The sequence below is a fragment of the Brachypodium distachyon genome, chromosome 5, assembly GCF_000005505.3.
Source record: "Brachypodium distachyon strain Bd21 chromosome 5, Brachypodium_distachyon_v3.0, whole genome shotgun sequence".
NCBI classification, from domain to species: domain Eukaryota; kingdom Viridiplantae; phylum Streptophyta; class Magnoliopsida; order Poales; family Poaceae; genus Brachypodium; species Brachypodium distachyon.
The window spans coordinates 23,949,713-23,968,332 of record NC_016135.3 but is presented as its reverse complement, the minus strand read 5'-3'; the positions used below and the strand labels follow the sequence as shown (position 1 = coordinate 23,968,332).

The 18,620-nt window shown below is 44.1% G+C and overlaps 2 protein-coding genes and 1 pseudogene across 2 annotated transcripts; 1 reads left to right on the top strand and 2 right to left on the bottom strand.

Moving 5' to 3' along the window:
• Nucleotides 1–2,167: 2,167 nt before the first annotated feature.
• On the bottom strand, nt 2,168–3,121 carry LOC100827849 (auxin-responsive protein SAUR36). The gene has a single exon (XM_003580459.4). It carries the CDS (start codon nt 2,982–2,984, stop codon nt 2,436–2,438), a length of 549 nt encoding a protein of 182 aa, XP_003580507.1. The 5' UTR covers nt 2,985–3,121; the 3' UTR covers nt 2,168–2,435.
• A 4,742-nt stretch (nt 3,122–7,863) lies between these two features.
• On the bottom strand, nt 7,864–8,987 carry LOC100821893 (annotated as a pseudogene).
• A 3,418-nt stretch (nt 8,988–12,405) lies between these two features.
• LOC100827240 (galacturonokinase) lies at nt 12,406–18,162 on the top strand. Its single transcript, XM_003580457.4, has 14 exons — nt 12,406–12,629; nt 13,505–13,618; nt 14,662–14,733; nt 15,006–15,049; nt 15,205–15,313; nt 15,396–15,461; nt 15,723–15,802; nt 15,930–16,029; nt 16,311–16,486; nt 16,641–16,681; nt 16,768–16,796; nt 16,894–16,963; nt 17,438–17,527; nt 17,622–18,162. Exons 1-14 carry the CDS (start codon nt 12,570–12,572, stop codon nt 17,885–17,887), a joined length of 1,317 nt encoding a protein of 438 aa, XP_003580505.1. The 5' UTR covers nt 12,406–12,569; the 3' UTR covers nt 17,888–18,162.
• Nucleotides 18,163–18,620: the final 458 nt, after the last annotated feature.

The window sequence follows — 18,620 nt, the reverse complement described above, 5'->3', positions numbered from 1 at the left end:
TTGCTTCTTCTTATTCTTCTTTTTTGTCGAGACCATGCTAGAGCTAGACTTGCTTTTCCCAGTTCGGACTTTTCTCTGCAATAGAAGAGATCAATAAATTGCCAATCATTTTTGTCAGCGAACTTGACACTTTGACTGAAACATGGATGGTGTTCATCCCAGGAGGTTTATTCAGTTCCTTATTACTGGCTACAATTCTACAGATGCAGCTATGCAGAGGCCGGGCACGTGCGGCGCACATGCGGCGACTCGGATGCCGAAAAGCAAGGAGTGGCAACTGCTGCTACCAGTAGTTTCTGATGCAAACAATGGCGAGTAAATGCGGCGCAAATGGATCCGTGGGAATTTGTGGATCCGAGTACGTTGGCGAAGCAAGTACTTCCTCCTCCTCTTACTAAATTAAGCAGCATCTGAAGGTACGTCCTTGCAGGTACTTGGCCGGCGACCTAGATCATCAATGGTGGCGATAAACTATTCAGCCCGTGCCTACGACGAGAGACGGGAGCCCTCCCATTGCTGGCTTGGCACCTCTCGCAACGTGCTGAGCACATGCCGCTCGCCGGCCACATGGCTGCACTCCTGCAGGTTCTTGCGGCTGTGCCCGTGCAATCGTGCAGAGGTTCTCCACGGCAAGAGCCCTTGCTAATAACAAGTTCAACGATAAAATCGAGCAATGCATTTCTTCGACGTTGAGCTTTTAGATATACTACCCCGTACTATTTTGTTTCTTCTAATGCAAATCATGCATGATCGTTGACCTGACTGGCACAAAGCCATTGCATCTAGAGGTTAAACCCTCATGATCGACCGTGATCTGTGCGAAATGAGGCCATGTTCTTGACAAAAACAAACAGCGCATCCATTGAACCTTCGGCATAGAACCTCCAATCCAAAGCGTATCGGGTTGGACAATCCTGTGCTCCTAACCAAGATATAATCAACCTACGAGGCTAGTATGATCCATCGATACTATTCTCCATAGCACGTACAGTGGACCTGAGGCGCATTGGGATGAGGACAAGCATGCTACTCCTACATCTCATCTCGAGATACCGTTGGACCGGCGAAACCTACTAGTATCGAGTTTTCCGGAGAAGAAGGTCGAGTACTCAAGAAGATCCCATTCAAGGCCGGCGGGCGGCGAGATGCGTGCAGGCTCAGCAGCCACTTTTCTCCGAGGCTCGTGCAAGCCGGAATCTCAGTAGGTTGTTCTTTTTCTCCGGAAAAGAAAAGTAGAGGCACTTTTTGCTCGGGCTCCCGAGAAAGCCTGAAAGCAGCACACAACCAACGGAAAAGTTGTTAGTACATCTCTCGTGGATAAGTGCGATTTATTAGATCATCCGTTGTGCTAGGCAGTTAACGGAGTATATTTCCGTTTGCCTTTTCACAAGTCACAACTACTCCTCCGTAGTCCCGGGGCTTTCCTTTCGATATCACCACAAATTCACAACAGAAATACCATAGTACAAGAATTACCTGAACCACAAACAAACGAACACTACTATCTCTGGAGATATTTGCACCACCGTTTGATTCCAAATTTAAAACAGCAGGAGAGCGTGGATTTGCAGAACTGAGCGTTAGGCGTTGACGCCGGAGTTGCACCCGTACGGTGCTACAGGCGCAGGATCTTGGTGAATTCGGATCCAGCTGTTTGTATCGCCTCGAACGTGCATTTGGGTCGACGATCTGCAGCTTACAGTGTTCAATTGCTGCTACTCAGTATTTTTTTTTCTAAAGTAACTGCTCAACAGTACCTATGTGACAGTTTGCCTCATGTGATGAGATGTGATGATAGTAGTAGTAAAACAGTAAAAAAGGCGACAACAACTCAGTAACCTTTATCTCCCTTTTTAAAAAAGTTTGCTGCATGTGGCGACTAGTCTTTCCCCAAAGCATTTGGTCACTGTACTCAAAAGGTCGCCATTCATTTCATGAGACGGTACAGAGGCGTCCGTACTACTACAAGGTAGTACTCATGCACCTTAACGAACGGTGTTGCCGATTGTCAAGATCGTTATAAAAAACGGCCGGCGAGATGTACTCGCGATATATATCAAAGCCCATAACTGCAAATCTAACAGAAAAATCAAATCTTTCGGGTGAAAACGAGATAATCGGTCCCTGATAATGTGCAACGAATCCCTGCAAATCTCCAACGAATCGAGACGAAAGAAAAACAAATCATCCTTCAATTTCCACATCAATCTTCCCATGACACCGTTAATAGGGGCCGCATTACCCACTACGGATCAGCTCAAATCAAGGAAAAATAACAATGGTGGTGTAATTCTAAACCCTGGGGGGAGATACCGTCGAATCATCCCTCACCATCATCACAACGCTGAAAAAACACACGCGGACTCAAAATAAAAAAGAAGAACAGAAAAGAAAAATAACATTAATTTCTGTAGGCTTTCCTCGATCTCCGCCGTCTATCTGCACAACGGGGGCGTGCCGCGGCCGACCTCGTCGGCGGCGCCGGCGGGGTACTCGAAGCTGCAGTAGCAGAAGTTGGCGGCGTTGGCAGAGGAGGAGTCCTTGGCGGCGCCGCCGCCGCTCTTGTTCTTCTCGACGGCCCTGAGGATGGCCTCGAAGGCGGGGACCTCGCAGGGGATCCGGAGCACGCCTTCCTGCTGGAACCCGAACTCCTCCTCGGCCTCCCGGAGCAGCGCCGCGAACGCCTGGTGCTTGAGGTACTCGGTGGGGATCACGAACCGCCGCTGCGCCGGGCCCACGGATACCGCCAGGTGGCCCTTGGGCGGCGGGCCCGTCGGCGACGAGGAAGGGCTCTCCGTGAAGGACAGCGTCCGCTTCAAGAACTTCTTCGCCTTGCTCTCCCCGCCGCCGCCGACGCCATTGCCGCCGGCGGTGACCGTCTCGACCTTCGGGGTGACGGACATCTTGCGCCACTTCTTCAGCATCTGCTGCAGCCGCACGATCTCCGTGATCTTGTTCGACTTCTTGCCTCCGAGTTGCTCCATTTGATTTTGGGTGGCGATTGCGCTCCTTGGGCTGGAGATTTAGAGGAGGAGGATTTCTCGGGTGGTTTCTGTTTGGGACGTTTTGGTTCTTCTACGGGGTTTGTTTGGGGTTGTGTTGTGCCGTTGCTGTGCTGCTTGGGAGGCGTTCATGGAGGGGGGGATTTAAAGGGCGAAGTGTGGTGGGTCCCGCCGTATTGTTTTTTCCTGGGGTGGACTATTATTTTCTGTTTGATTTTTTTTTCGTCTTCTGAATAATGGACTTATTATAATTAATTAATTAATTAGTTCAGATGAGGTTTCTGCAGGTTAGTTAGTCTAAACAAAACAGAATGCCAGTTAGCAGAATTTGAATATACTATTTCTCTGTGTTCTTACCATCTTGGGGAAATGCTAGCTGCAACTGTATCCGACTATATTTGGGCAACGGAAATTTAATCTGGTTTTCTTTTTTCACGCATTGCCATGTGTTACAGCTTGAACCTTGTGAAGTGAATGACACGATTCTCTCTTCATCAGCGTTTAAATGCTTCTATCGGTTAGCCTTTTTCATCTGGATCGGCTAATTGAGGTGGATCAGGATAAAGTAAATCTGCTGCATACTCTTCGCAAAAAGAAAAATGCTATATACGGAGTACCCCCGTAAAAAGGGGAAAAACTCAAACTCCGCTATTTACGTTGGTTCATTTTCCGAAGGTTAGTACTGGCTGGATAGTCCCCGGTTCTGAAAGAAGGATAAAGTAAATCCATAGAGAGGATTTAAACTAATCCTTTTTTGGCAGAGAGGATTTAAATAAGTCCAAGAGAGTATAAAAAGTTTGTTAGTCCCCGGTTCTAAAAATAGAGGGGGGACATTTAGCTGTTCAAATATAATTTTTAAATTTTGACATTTTAATGATGATTACAGAATTGCAATCACATGCTTTTATAAAGAGAAATGTATGCAACTCTTCAAATTTAATTTCTAAATTCAGAACATTTGTATTCATGGATACAAAACTACAAATAACATGCTTTTAATGACAAATATATAGCGCAAGATCAACACCCCCACGCATTCTCCTACGTCTTCGAAGCATGCAAATGCTTCTCTATCTCGGTAGCATCTTTGAGGTGGGTTCAGATCCCAGGAAATGGATCTAAAAATACAACTGTCCTCACCTCGACTGTAATATTCAGTCAAACTAAGTTTTACATCTTTGGTCCGATCAATGATCGACCCGTTGACCATCCTTTTTATTTCCTTCGCCTGCAACAGATCTACAACAGTTCAGATGTCAGAGGCCTCTGCATTTTGGACGGCAGGGGGATCCAGCGCCCAACATGTCCACGGGGCTCATCTGATTAAGCCATTATCCTTCTCCAACTGGATTTGTTGCTGGATCGATGCAGAGAGTTTACGGAGAAGAACGTACGGAGGATTCATCCATTCACACCGGAACATGCATGGCTGTTGAACCTACATGTGACTCCACTAAAGAAATTTGTACTGCTACCGGCTGGGCATTATTATTATCATGCTAATGGAGTACCAGTACTGATTATACTATTTTCTGCTACGCTCAGCCAGCTCGTGATTGCAGCACTCTAATCATTTCAGCGGTTGGCGATGGCAGCATTGACTCGAATAATCTTGGAACGGTTTCTTGCAGGTTTCGGGATCTACGCGGCATCGATCGTCTCCCTAATTTCAATCTCACCGAATATGGTGGTTCGATGCATCGATGCTTGACCTAAAATGTCAAGTTTGGTGGTCAAGGGGGGCAAATGTTTCATGGGTTGGGGTTCATGTTCGTGGCATCCATCGTCGTCTCTTCTGAATAGAAGCAGCAGCAGGTTGGTAGCTAGCTAGCCAGTGATCCTTTTAATTCACCGCCGGCTAATCATTTGGTAGGTAAGGAACGTACTACGATTACTTGCCATCACGACGACAGGGAACCAAACTGCCGGAGAACAAAATCACCTCTGAAGCAACGGCAGATTCTTCTCTGATATCTTTTCTCCTCTCTTCTTAATTTCCGAAGCTTTTGTCTCTTAGTTGTTCCTGCTATTAATCCATCGACCCTAATCATGAAAGCTAGTAGTAATACGTACAGTTCTAGAGTAGCTTGCAAACAAATGAGTAAAATACAAGCTCGAGGTGTGAACGAGCGCATCTAATAATTTCCTTAAACCCCGAGTAAGTACACTAGTAACATGCATGATGAACGATCGCAACACGACAAGTGGCTCCGTTTTAGCCTCAAGCCCGGCCGTCATGTGAAGTCGGCGCGTCCTGATGGTTCTAATTTGTAACTAAAAACCAATAGGAGTACGGATGTGTTTTGCCTTTTGTAGATTAGTCACAAATTGCAGCGAGACACGTGATATACTTGAGAGATTCCAGTCAGATACGCATAACACAAGAGAGTACCCCCCTGTACAGTTGTACCCCTAAACGACATTTGACAAAACACGACGGGCACACAAATTGTGCTTACCGCTTGGGACAAGTACAAGTGGTAGTACTTTGATCGATCGATTCGATCTGCTCCAGATGTTGCCATGCCCTCGAGGCATCGAGACGTTTTTAAAGTCTAACTAATTAAATCAGCATGCAGCTGGAAGCTTGCAACTTGCAGACGATAACACATAATGCCTCTGCATACATTTGGTGCATATCCACCAAAGATCATTAAGACCAGGATGTGGATGCAACTATCTCTGTCATGTGACTTTGATGAGGGTTTCTCTCTTAATTTTGCACAACTCGCAAAGCCATGTGAAATCCTCTTTGGCATTACGGCGATCCCTCTGCTGGCGGGTGAAATTAATAGCATGCTAGTCCTAGTTATTTGTCTAGTGGGGCTTGTTTTGTTCACAACAATTACTCACTGAACATGATACTTGACAACAACATGGTTGGTACTGGTACTGTTACTAGTATACTTACCACTAGGCAAAAAATTGATCTTAATTTGGAGATCTGCTACTTGTGGCTCTTCTAACAACAGTACCTACCGTGATGCACATGTATTCTGTAATTAAAATCCTAGCTACCTGAAGAACAACTTGGTTAGTCAAGCTGGAACCATAAATCCTTCGGTTAATCCATCTATCTGCAAGTAACCGCCCTGTATCGCCTCCCAAGCTCTACTCATTCCGAATTCTTGGCTCCGTTCATTTTTTACCTGAACTAACTTTACAAAGGGAGCGGAGGGAGAATTTACAAGAATTACGGATAGATTACAACCTTGTCCCTTGTGACTGCTATGACCATCTGGCTCCGTTCATGACTCCAGGGGTAATTATTAGGTGAGATAACATTGCGCTTAATCCGTACTGTTAGCGCTGTACTGTACTGGTACGTGCTATTCTAGCTTGGCGAAAACTGATCAGAGATTCGCGCGCGGGAGGTCAAAGCTTTTACAGAGGCTGCACGCTAGCGAGGCAGGCCGGTGCACGCAGCGTGCAGAAACAGTCGTGTGGGGGCAGAAAGGAAAAACCAAGGAACGCATCGGGGGTTGGGAACCTGACGGTTACTAAAAATTTCGTTAAGGCCACGCATAGTCAAAACTCAAAACTCAGCTGCTAGCGGCCGGTAGCCCCGTAGCCGGCCACCTCGCCCCTCGGGGGCTGTGGCTCGCTTTGTCGTCGACCAACGGTCGGTCAGTCGTCAGTCCAACGATAGTACTAGTACGATACATACGGAGTACACGTGACTTGGAAAAGTGGACGCCAGAATCCAGATGGCGCAGTTTGTGTATGTCCCGTGTCGTGGCTTGATTGGACCCGGATGCACAGTTCGAAAGGGCACTACTACGTGCATGGCCGGGCGATGGTTGTCACCAGGGGAAGTCATTGCACGAACCAGAGGGAATCACCAAAGTAGCTGCTGCTGCTGCTGCATGTTGCGCTTTTGCATTTGTGGAGGAAGCCTTTTCCCACTTTGAGCGTTCGCGTGTGTCTCTCGCGCATGCATCCGCGCGCGTGCAGAGTGAAAAGGGTCCCGGCCGGCCGCTAGTTTCGTTCCGCTAGTCCAAAAGTCCCTTGTGCACCTTCAGCGGTTCAAAAAAAAAAAAAGCCCGGGGTCGATTTGCGACTATGTACTGTTTATCTCGATACGATTCGATCTTACGGCTGCCCGTAAACATTACTCCGTATCCGCGGATTCTATTCAGCAGCTCGCGCGTTCTTGCCCGTATCCGATCCGTTCGCGTTTGATAGCTGAAACGACGGCCAGAGAAGATTTTAGGGTCTGTTTGGTTGCTACCCTGAGCAACGTGTTTGAGATTTTTTCATGTCTGAAAATGGCCTGAGTCCATTCTATTAATTGCCTGGTCAGTCACATGCAACATAATCTGATGTGTTTGGTTGCTACCCTGAGAAACATGTCTGTGTGGCTAAAACTTCAAGCCTTGTTTGGATGCATTATCTGTGTGGTTACATTCACCACTTGTTAGTTGTGGTGAGGTTACCCCTTATCTATCAGTATTGATGAATTCCGATACCAAGTTAACTCACATTTTCCACATAAAAATAAATCAACACATATTGAAAACTAAAAGGTACTTAGATACGATCAAACATAATCAGGTCCCATTGCATCATTGCACTACAGTTTTCATTTGTCTTGACAACTTGAATAAGACAAGTGAACTAACAGCCAGTTCACCATTACATGTCCAAAAGTCACAATTCTAACAGGTTAGCAACCTGTGCAAAAGCCACAGCCACATCCTATCAAGTTAAACTATTGTTTAATTAGGAGCTTGTCACATAAAAACTTTGGTGACAAGTATAGCAATTGTCTGATCACAGTAGTGAGCAATTGCATAGCCAAAAGTGTGCAGCAAAAACAAACAACATTAACCATGTCTAAAATATTTTGCAACCTGCTCATTTAAAAGCTAGTAGGACCATGACCAGGAGGACCATTAGCATCCAGATCATCCCGAGAAAAATGATTCACCACCCAGTGCTCAAGGTATTCTTCACCCATGGCCATAAGGAAATTGCGCTAAATTTGTAATTCTGGCTTGCAAAGGTACATTCCTACTGCCATCTTAGCATCAGGTGGCAATGCAATATTCTTAAGAATGTTTCAAAGCGGAGCATTCGGATCTGGCGGGGGGAGGGTTTGTATTGGTTTTGTAAGGTTTTCCTTGATCCCCACCAGAGTACTAGGAAACATGACATCCATATCATTGTCATCACGTCCTGCAGTCGGGGACTTGGTTTTTTTGTTTGATTGTGACGTCGGTAACGTCTTTTCTTTTCCAGGCCTTTTGAAATTCTTCTTGTTAGGCTTCAGACCGCCAACATTAGCTGCAGCAACCGCTGCCACCTCCTTACAATCATCAGTATCTGACTCAAGTTTGTCTGAATCTTCTCCATTAGGACACTTTGTTTCAGCATAGGCAGACATGTCATTTATGTTCTTGTGTATCACATTCATTGTCAGAATCAGCAGCAGTAGAAGGATCATGCATAAATGTTCCATCGGTTGAGGATCCACTAAACAACTCTTGTAACTTGCCAAAGAACTGAATAGGTTTTGTGAGAATTCCACGATCATTGACCTGCAAGGAAAGGTTCATGAGGATCTGCAAAAATAGATTCCAAAATATATTTTTCAAGTGATAAAGTCATTACCGATAGTTCATCCAGAGCAGATTTGGAGAGACTAAACGTTTTTGTGACATCATCCCAACCATTACCACTCACATTCATATGGCGAGCTACAAGTGACCAAGTCTCTTTATGACGTCTATAGTGACGATGAACTTGATCCACGGTGTAAGTACTTCCATATTTCTCATTGACTATTTTTGTACAAGCAGTGTGATGTAACTTCTTGAAAACAGTTTTTGGCGGCATCTCCATCTTCTTCTCAATGTACCAATCAAGGACAAACTCAGATAAAACTAGAGGCCAATGTATGGGTTTGGCCCTAAGTCCTGATGCCCCAGCTTTATTAGTGTTTGCCTTTCCCTTGCCATTCTTGCTATTTTCTCCAAAATCCATTGCGGATGAACTGCAGGAAGATTTATGATGCAAGTATATCCAACAATGAATCAGAGACACCAAAAGGACACTAACAATTATATAGAAGCATCAAAGAAATATCAAACTGGAATGATTTGAAAATATAAGTTCCACAAGGCACACATATAGTAAATAATAGGTGCAGCATCAAGCTGAAGCACACAATTTGGATGCTAAAATAATTATACATATCAAATGGAAATACTAATCAGCTAGATGCTCTCTTCTTGACACCCGCTGCCTATGCTCCTGTCACATCATATTAGCTAGATGGTCTTTTTTTGCCACCCATTGTCTATGCTCCTGACCTTGGTCTGTAGCTACCCGAGCTGACCTAAGTAAGCTACTGTACCAAACAGCTTCATCATATATGATGTTGTCAGGACCATTATCAAGGATCCAATTGTGTAGCACACAACATGCTATGACAATCTTGACTTGGACTTGATACGGAAAGAATGGCTTGCATGCAAGAATTTTGAAACGGTTCTTTAAGGTCTCAAATGCTCGTTCAACAGTTGTGCGTAGGGACGAATGTCGATGATTGAACAGTTCGTGTGGTGTTTCCGGTACTCTCCCGCCTCCATACTCCTTCAGGTGGTACCGGATACCTCTATATGGTGGTAATATACCAGGTCTTGCTGCATATCCTGCATCAGCTAAGTAGTATTTACCTACAATACATAAATGACTAGGTTTATTTCCTCATATATGAAAAAAAAAGATGCACACATCATAACCACTTGGGAATTTTGCACACCTTCAGGTATTTGAATCCCGTTTGATCTTTTAAGGGCAGCTTTGAAAACTACCGAGTCATGTGCTGAACCCTCCCATCCAGCGAGCACATAGGTAAACCTCAAATCAAAGTCCACGGCTACAAGAACCTTTTGAGTGGGATAGCCCTTACGACCTCTAAACTTGTTAACTATATTCTCAGGAACAAATGCGGGGATATGGGTGCCGTCAAGTGCACCAATGCAGTCCTATGTTAGAAGGAATTATTATTAGCCAGATGTGATACAAATAGGGAATTGACATAGAACGATATATTCGTATAAGGAAAAATACCTCAAAATAGGGGTGAAATCGGCCGGGGTTATCGGTTATCTTTGAGTGGGTCTCTATTGACCTCAGCTTTATCATATCTTTGGCAAGAAAACATAAAGCCCTCAGGACCTTGTTGAAGTACCGGCTCACTGGCTCGATAGATCTCTTGACAAAGAATCCTATCACACGGGTTCTCAAATTGTGGCCAACCGTATGCAGAAACATAACTAATTGCTCTTCAACCGAGACATGTATTGTATCATGTAGTAGACCAATATCACGTAGATGGGTAGAGAGTTTCCATAACACAACTTTCCTCATACGAAGCTGATCAATGCAATTTTTATCGGTTCCGTTATACAGATCATCTAGCCTTGTTTGCCTCACCAAATCTCTATCAACGGGTGGACCATATTTCCTCGGTGATCTTCTATTACGCACATGCCGTCGCCATCGGATAATAGCTAATATAGTAGCTAAGATACCTAAGGTTTGAGCTCGATGCTGGACAATGTACTCAGTGGGTGCTAGATCCATCTGAGTACAAAATATCATATATACATATGAGAACAAGATGGTCAACAAATATATATTGTTGTATCAAATCTAGCACTACATAGGTACAACTGTTGGCAACATATTTAGATATTTTGTTCAATTTACACCAACAACAAGGGCTGCTACTTGTTCTTCCATCGACTGCAATTTTCCTCTACTAGTACTAATGTTCAGTTTACACCAACAACAACAATGGCTGCTAGTTGTGCTTCCATCGACTGCAAATCTACTAATGGAATTAGCATTGTCTATTTGTACGTACGTATATACACAATGAAAATTCTTCTCATGCTGCAAGCAAAGAGAAGGGGGATAGCAAGAAAGGAAGCATGGGGCTGTGCTCTCGTACATGATTGTCACCAAGAGTTGAGCAGCCTTGAGAAGGAGAAATAGGATGGAATCAGAGGAGGGAAAAAAAAGCTGAAATCAACTAGCTCCAACAAAACACGAACAAGAGATCAAATCTGCAGAATTTCAATAGATCAGGTATCAAATCAAGTAGCCAACCACTGGATTTGCAGGCCGTAGTAGTTACCCACCAGTATTCACCCCATGCGGAGATCGATTTCTGGTTTTTCTCCTCCATAGGAAACCCTAGGCACGAGGAAAATGGGGGGAATGAGAAAAGAAGAGGGAAACGGGAGAGGAGTTGCGGGAGAGTGAAAAGAAGAGGGGGAGAAGCGAGGGAGACGGTGATTTCACACTCAGGCACGCGGGTCTGGAGCGGAGAGATTCTCAGGCCTTTGATTTTCTAGGCCTGACTCAGGCATGTTTGACGGGCAGATTTCTCAAGCGTAAAAATCTCAGGGTAGCAACCAAACAAACCTCAGGTCACAGACAGGTGGTCAGGCCAGGCATTTTGGGTCAGGATAGCAACCAAACAGGCCCTTAGACCAAAAGTATCGTCTCTGCCGCTGCCGTCAAGTCCACGTGTTGGTAAAGCGAAATCATGTTGATTTCAGCCCAAAAGTATCGTATTTGGGCCAGTGTAGGCAAAGACCAAGCGAGCCCATAGTTATTGCTTGGGCTGACTGGACTGTACCGATGTACTGCGGGCTGCTCCCTCGCCAGTACGCCGTGCTGAGCTTTGAACAAAAAATAGCCCAAAAACAAGTTGCCTGAAAGAAAAAAAAGGCGAGGATCACTCAGATGCACGGGAGGGAGAGTACTGGATGTTCTTCTTTTTCCATTTCGCTCCAGTCTCTCTCTCCCTTTGTTCCGGAGAATTAAGCGAGCTCCGAGAAAACGGGCGGTGCAAAATGACGGTGTCACGAGCGTGAGCCGTGAAGGTGCCGCGCGGTTTTACGGAAGAACTGAAGAAACATCACGAGCCCGAATAGTGAACGTACCAATCAACAGATTGGCATCAACATGCTTGCAGGGACCGAGACAAAACTGCGTCACGCCGGGCGCCAGGAATCGTTGTCTTTTTTTTTTTTTTCCTAAAAAGAGAATCATTGTCCTTGCCAACAAAGTCCTGGATCGATCTCCTTCAAGAAAAACAAAGTGCCGGATCGACCTCGGGTAATTAAGAGGTGCACTTTCGCTGTCAAAACTGATGCTGAATCGTTCTACGGTTCTACCTGCTGGAGACTCTCCATTTTACAAACTTTTTTCCTTTCTTTCGGCAGACGTGCACACGCACGCCACCACCAAGCAAGTGTGTTGCGATAATAATCACAAAACGCAAAATCGCAACACCCCCAAAGACGTAGCTTTACGCTTTGCACCTAACAACACGACCGGGCGGAGCAAACAGAAATCATAAAAACCGCGCGCGGGCGCACGAAGGCGGAAAGCAAAACAAACAAATCCCACGCCCGTCCGCTTGTTCCCCGTGCTGCTTGCTGCGTGAGTGCCACGTCACTCAGACGCCACCGCCACCGCCACCTCTATCTTCCTAGTCAGCGAGCGGGCGGGATTGCCGGCGGCGGACCGCGGACGGGCGGAGAGATGGTGGCGCCCGGGGTAGCAGGGGGATCGCCGCCGTCTCGGTGGCCGTCGGAGGAGGAGGTAAGTGCCAGCCGCATTGCCGTCGATGATTGGGGAGGGCGATTGGCGTGCCGCGTGCCGGCGATATCGATCCCTCGGCTCCCAGAAATTCCGCTTGTTTAGGGGGCGGGGATTTATCTAGGGTTGAGGCTGCGAAAATTCGCGGCTGCTTACCCGCTTTTCCCATTCGTTAGTTAGTGGTCTGTTGACGTCTAAACTGTGTAGGAACTAATCGATCCCTTTCAATTGATTTCCCATTTCCTTACCGTTGTCAACTGCACCGGTATATGGGTTGGTAGTGGTAGCCCCTTCGGAATAAATGTGTTGCTGATGTCGTGTTTTGCAATGTGGTGGTGGTTATTTTGGATTGATTGTGTTCTGGGGATTACGATGGTGCCTTGCTTAATCTTAAGAACTGTCGAATATAAGGGTCTGCGCTATGCCTTTTCGATTATGCGATGAATTTCTGAGTTGATATGGCTATAGTAGGTTTACTACAATGTGCTGTAGTTTTTGAACAGCTGGATATTTGTTGAGTAATACATTAGGTCACAACAAAACCTGAATAATGCTGGTGTTCATGTTAGCTGCATGAGCCTATCTCTAGGTCAGTGGTCCCTCAAGAGAGCTATGTTTAGGGAACATGCAACATGGGATGGGAGGGACCATAGGCAATATATGGTCTTCTCCCATCAGCTCAAAGTGCTGGTATAGCTAGTCAAATAAACGAAATTCAATCAATTCAGTGGCAGCTGCATGGTCTCAAATAGTCAAATGCATATTATTTCTGCAGGTACATTGGTCAAATTAGTGCGTGTTATTGTCATGTGCTTACTTAAGTTCATCTTATTAATCTATGAGCATCTGATCTATTTATCCTGTTGCTGGGAATGCAGCTTGACATTGTACGGAAGAAGGTGGTGGAGATTAGTGGAAGGGATACAACAGAAGTTAGGGTGGTTGCTTGCCCCTACAGGATTTGTCCTCTGGGGGCCCACATTGATCATCAGGTAAGTGCGTGCTTTTTAGGATCGTGATACATATCGTAGTATCTGTGGTTATGTCTTACGAAAGCAAAACAATTCGTACCTTATTATGTGTCGCAATCCCATAGTATTGTCAGACTACGCTACCACAAGCAGAATCCATATGATTGGGATAGATGTAGTATGTGCAATACCACTAACTATCTACCAGAACAAAATAAGAAGGCCAAGTCTTACCCTCTGCACAGCAGGTTAAAAAAGTAGTTGGATATGATGTGTTGCAAATCATATTATAGCTACATGACTGCAAAATAGTTGGATAAGATGAATGGACCGGGTGGTACCATTAGTGTTGATCAGCTCTTGATGATTTTCAGAATAATACTTGGCTAGTACGTGGTAGCATATCTGGTTATTAGATGTCCTTTTTGCAAATGTTTGAAAGTTGCATCAAGCTTTGTAAAGCGGTGCTAGCATTCAATGCTTATCATAATAGCGATAATTGGTTCTTGCCAATAACCTGAAATCTCAGTCTGGTCTTATTTGGTAAAATGTAACAAGTCCAAACATTTTAGTTTATGGCTGTAAGAATGGATCCCTTTACATTTATGAACATTGGTCGAGTTTCATGTTTACTTGTCCCCAAACATGGCAGTATTTCATTTTTTTATTTTGAGGAAAAGGAAGGGTGTGTATGGGGTGGGTGGGGGTGTGTAGGTGGGTGGATGGTTTATGAAGTGCTAATTTACTAAGGTATTTTGGACCAGTTTTCAGCTGGTAACATATGATGGGCGTTCTGAATGATTACCATCTCCGACTGACTGTAAACTCGTATAGGCTTCCATGCAGCAAACATTGTGGTAACCTAGTTTTCTATTTCTCAGTTTAACGGTCATAGCCGTCGGATCAAGATATTCTAATCCTTTTGCACTTGAACTAATCTTGATGTTCGGATCTAATGGTTCTTATTGGTTATTTAGAACTAGTGCTTCCTCAGTCGCAGGAGGAATAGGAAAACCACATAATATTACAAAATTATCTAACTACTATTCTGTTCTACCTAGCAGGGTGGAATTGTGACTGCTATGACCATCAATTATGGAGTGCTTCTTGGTTTTGTGCCCTCTGATGATGCTGAGGTGAGTAAATATACTACAGCAGTTTATCTGAAGGCTCCCTGATTCAGTTTTCTACGCTATGGCACTGATATTCCAAATTACCTAATTTGGGAATAAATAATCAATTCCGCCACTTTGGGTATCATCTTTTTAAACCTAATTTATGTGTTTGCTAAATATACCACCACATGTAGAAATGTGGTGGTCTTGCAAATTAGATGTTATGCATTTGCACTCATATTATTTATTGTATCACAATACGGCAGCAGTTGGTAAGCCTCCTGTTTTTTCAGGTTGTGCTCCAATCTGGTCAATTTAAAGGTGTTATACGATTCAGGTATGCCATACATGCTACATTTTCTTGAACAAAGTTTGAATCCTGTTTTGATGTTACTAGCAAATGTCAAGTAGTCTAGCCACTTGAGCCTTTGTATCCTTCGATCAGGCTTTATTAAAAAGTTCATTAGCAAGCTACGTCATAATTTTTAACAGAGTTGATGACTTGCAAAAGCCTATTGAGAACCCGGAGAACATAGACTGGGAAAGCTATGCAAGAGGTGCAGTATATGCACTACAAAATAGTGGATATGATCTCAGAAAGGTATCTGCGCTTCATCTATGTAGTAGTCGATATTATCATATCATATGCTTTAAAAATTGTTGACACGTGGCTTCTTTTATAGGGCATTATAGGTTATATTTCTGGAGTAAAAGGACTTGACAGTTCAGGGCTTAGTTCCTCTGCAGCTGTAAGCTAACTGATATGTTTTAATTTGTCGTCATTTGCTGGAAGCTGAGATTGAATTAGTGCTAGATCTAGCTATAAATTTTTATGCAGTAAATAAAATTAAAATCTGATTTAATTTTGCTAGCATGCTGATCATTGGCAGCAACATATATTCTTAACTTATATGCCCCTATCTCACTATCTGTGCATTATTTTACTTTAGAGTTCATAGCAGTTTTGTGCAAGATCACACATTAATATACTTTTCTTTGAATGTTGACAGGTTGGGATTGCCTACTTGCTAGCTTTAGAAAATGTAAATGATTTGGCCTTATCACCAGTTGATAACATCCAGTTGGACAAGTAAGTTTGTTTCCTTTCCAAAACTAAGAAGGAGCAAATTATGGATACACGCATGAGTTCCGTACCAGTTTTATCCTCCAAGTATGTTTGTTGAATTCACAGCAACAATCTGCATCCTATTTGTCAGGTGCATTGAAAATAAATATTTGGGTCTTGAAAATGGTATTCTAGATCCATCAGCCATTTTACTTTCTCGACATGGCTACCTCACCTTCATGGACTGCAAGGTAATACTTTGCCTTGTTATTTTTTCTTCGAAAGTTTATTAATTTATTTATCCAGTATAACTGAGGTGTTTTGTTATTCATTTAAAGGCTGATGTTATGATATGGAAAGAAAAGCTGCCTTTATGCAAGCTCAAATTTTATGTGATTGCAACATTTGGACGATTGGATCATGTCAACTTGCCCTAGGCCTAATGTCTCTTTCTTTATTTTGTGCTGCTCATGTTCATTGCAATGTTTTCTCCCTAGCATTTGTAGTGACTGAGACTCTCTTGCTTTAGTAGACTGCCTTGCCTTCCTACGTCTACTTCTCGGAACTGAGTAAAAGCCAGCAATCTCAAGGGCAGCTGCCGTTCAAGATTTTGTTGGCATTTTCAGGTCTGCAACATAACCTACCCAAGAAGCGCGGATATAATACCCGAGTTTTTGAATGCAAAGAGGCTGCATGTGCACTTTTATGGTGAGTTCTGTGACTGAGTATTCAAATTTCATCATGAAAAATATACCATGTTCAATCTGCAAGAGTAAAATTTATGATCCCTATACAGTCTTTATTACTAGCTTTCTTTCTCAAATAACAAATTTACTGATCGGCTTGTTATTTGAATACCCAGTGCTCTAGGTTGTGAAGATGCATCAAGTATACTTCGTAATGGTAAAAAAATCTAAATTTTATATTGGTTTGCTGTGACCCACTCTTCATGCCTAATAAGCTTAATAACATTTTTCGTGTTACCTCAGTTGAACCAGGTGTGTACGAGTCCCAGAAGGTACTCGACCTGCCATTTGCAGCTCCGTTTCTTATTTTATATTTTTGCTAGTACTAGATCTTGGATCTAAATTATTCAGTGATAACTTTTCCTGCAGTGTATATTGGAAGAAAATCTTGCCAGGAGAGCTGAGCACTACTTTTCTGAAATGAAGCGAGTTGTTAAGGGTGAGTTATAACACTCTTGTATGCATTTGATTAACCAACATGAATTACTTTCTGATGCATATTTCGGTACACAGGAGTATCAGATCCACAGTGCACTATATACTGTAGTATTGTCCAGTATACACGTCTTGATAAAAAAAACTAGAGTTTCTACCTTTGTGTTTCGGCACAAATGAACCGTTTGTACGTGTACCTCTGGATTCCTTATGAATTAGCTGGAGATGCACTTTGATCTATCTTGATCTGTGTGTCCACAAGAAAGAGGCAAGACTGCACACTGCATCTGCTACTTTCCAGTGTGTACTGTGAGAGCTGAAACTACTTTTCGTGGGTTACCACTTACCAGCTGCTGATTATTTGAACTTTGACCAGGCCTGCTAGTCAGAATGTTGTGGTTATAATTTCCCTGTTCTCTGACTTATGTTGTAATCTTCACTAGTTCGAACTGATAGTTTCTGGTGAACCTGTGTTCAGGAAGAGACGCATGGGCTCGTGGGAACCTGCAAGAATTCGGGCAGCTGGTCTCTGCATCTGGCCGTAGCTCCATTGTGAACTATGAGTGTGGTATGTGGATCGTTTATTCTGCGTGTCTGCTAGTTTGTCCAGTGACTGAGTTTCTCCTTCCCAGAATCACGCAATGGTCAATTCCAATCTGCAGGGAGCAAAGAGATGATAGAGCTCCACGAGATCCTCCTGAAGGCGCCCGGCGTCCTGGGCGCGCGGTTCAGCGGCGCCGGCTTCAGGGGCTGCTGCCTTGCCATCGTCGACCGCGACCAAGCGGAGGAGGCCGCGGCCCACGTTCGGGCCGAATACGAGAAGGCCCAGCCCGAGGTGGTGAACAAGATCCCAATGGACCGTCGCGTGCTGGTCTGCGAGCCCGGAGACTCTGCGCGCGTCATATTGCCATTGTCACACCACTCATGACTCATGAGCACCCTGTTGGTGTCGCCTTCTGTACAAGCTACGTACTTGAGCTCCTAGTTCATTTGTGTATGTTGCAGAACCATTCGTTTGTTTGTTTCTTCTTTTCTTTTTGTTGATGGGAGATCCATTCGTTTCTACCTAAGCAATAAGCATTAAGCAGTAATGAAATGTTCTCCCAAAACCTGTTGGTTTGGGTGGTAGTCGAAGGTGAGTCGCGCAAGCTTGGAGCTAGTTTTGTGATATTTTGCTTAAAAAAAATGTAGTTTCTCGGCGTCTTTTTTGGGCAATGTAGTTTATCGGTTTAAGGTCATCATTTTCATATTTAAATATGAAGTTGTCCGGTCTATATACCAAATACCATACCAGCACGTACGTGTTCAGTTGGCATAGAGTACTGCTACACGTATGACATCTGAATTCCGTCCAACGCAACACATCAACCGTAGATCAAAGTATCGTACGCTGAACATGGCATAGTACTATCGTCTGATAGTAATTTGTCGTATGCAGAGTACTTCCGTGGCATAAATAAGTGCCTAGTGACACGACCATGCGTGTTTGGGGTTGAGAATAAAAAACTGCATTATTGCACAAAGATAAGTCTGAATTATTGAGAGACAACTAACTAGCAAGACCATACACAGAATTGATGTACTACTCACGTAAGTACCCCACGAAAGTCCTATACGGACCGCGTATTCGGCAATCATTAGCTTGCACCGGTCACTGTGCC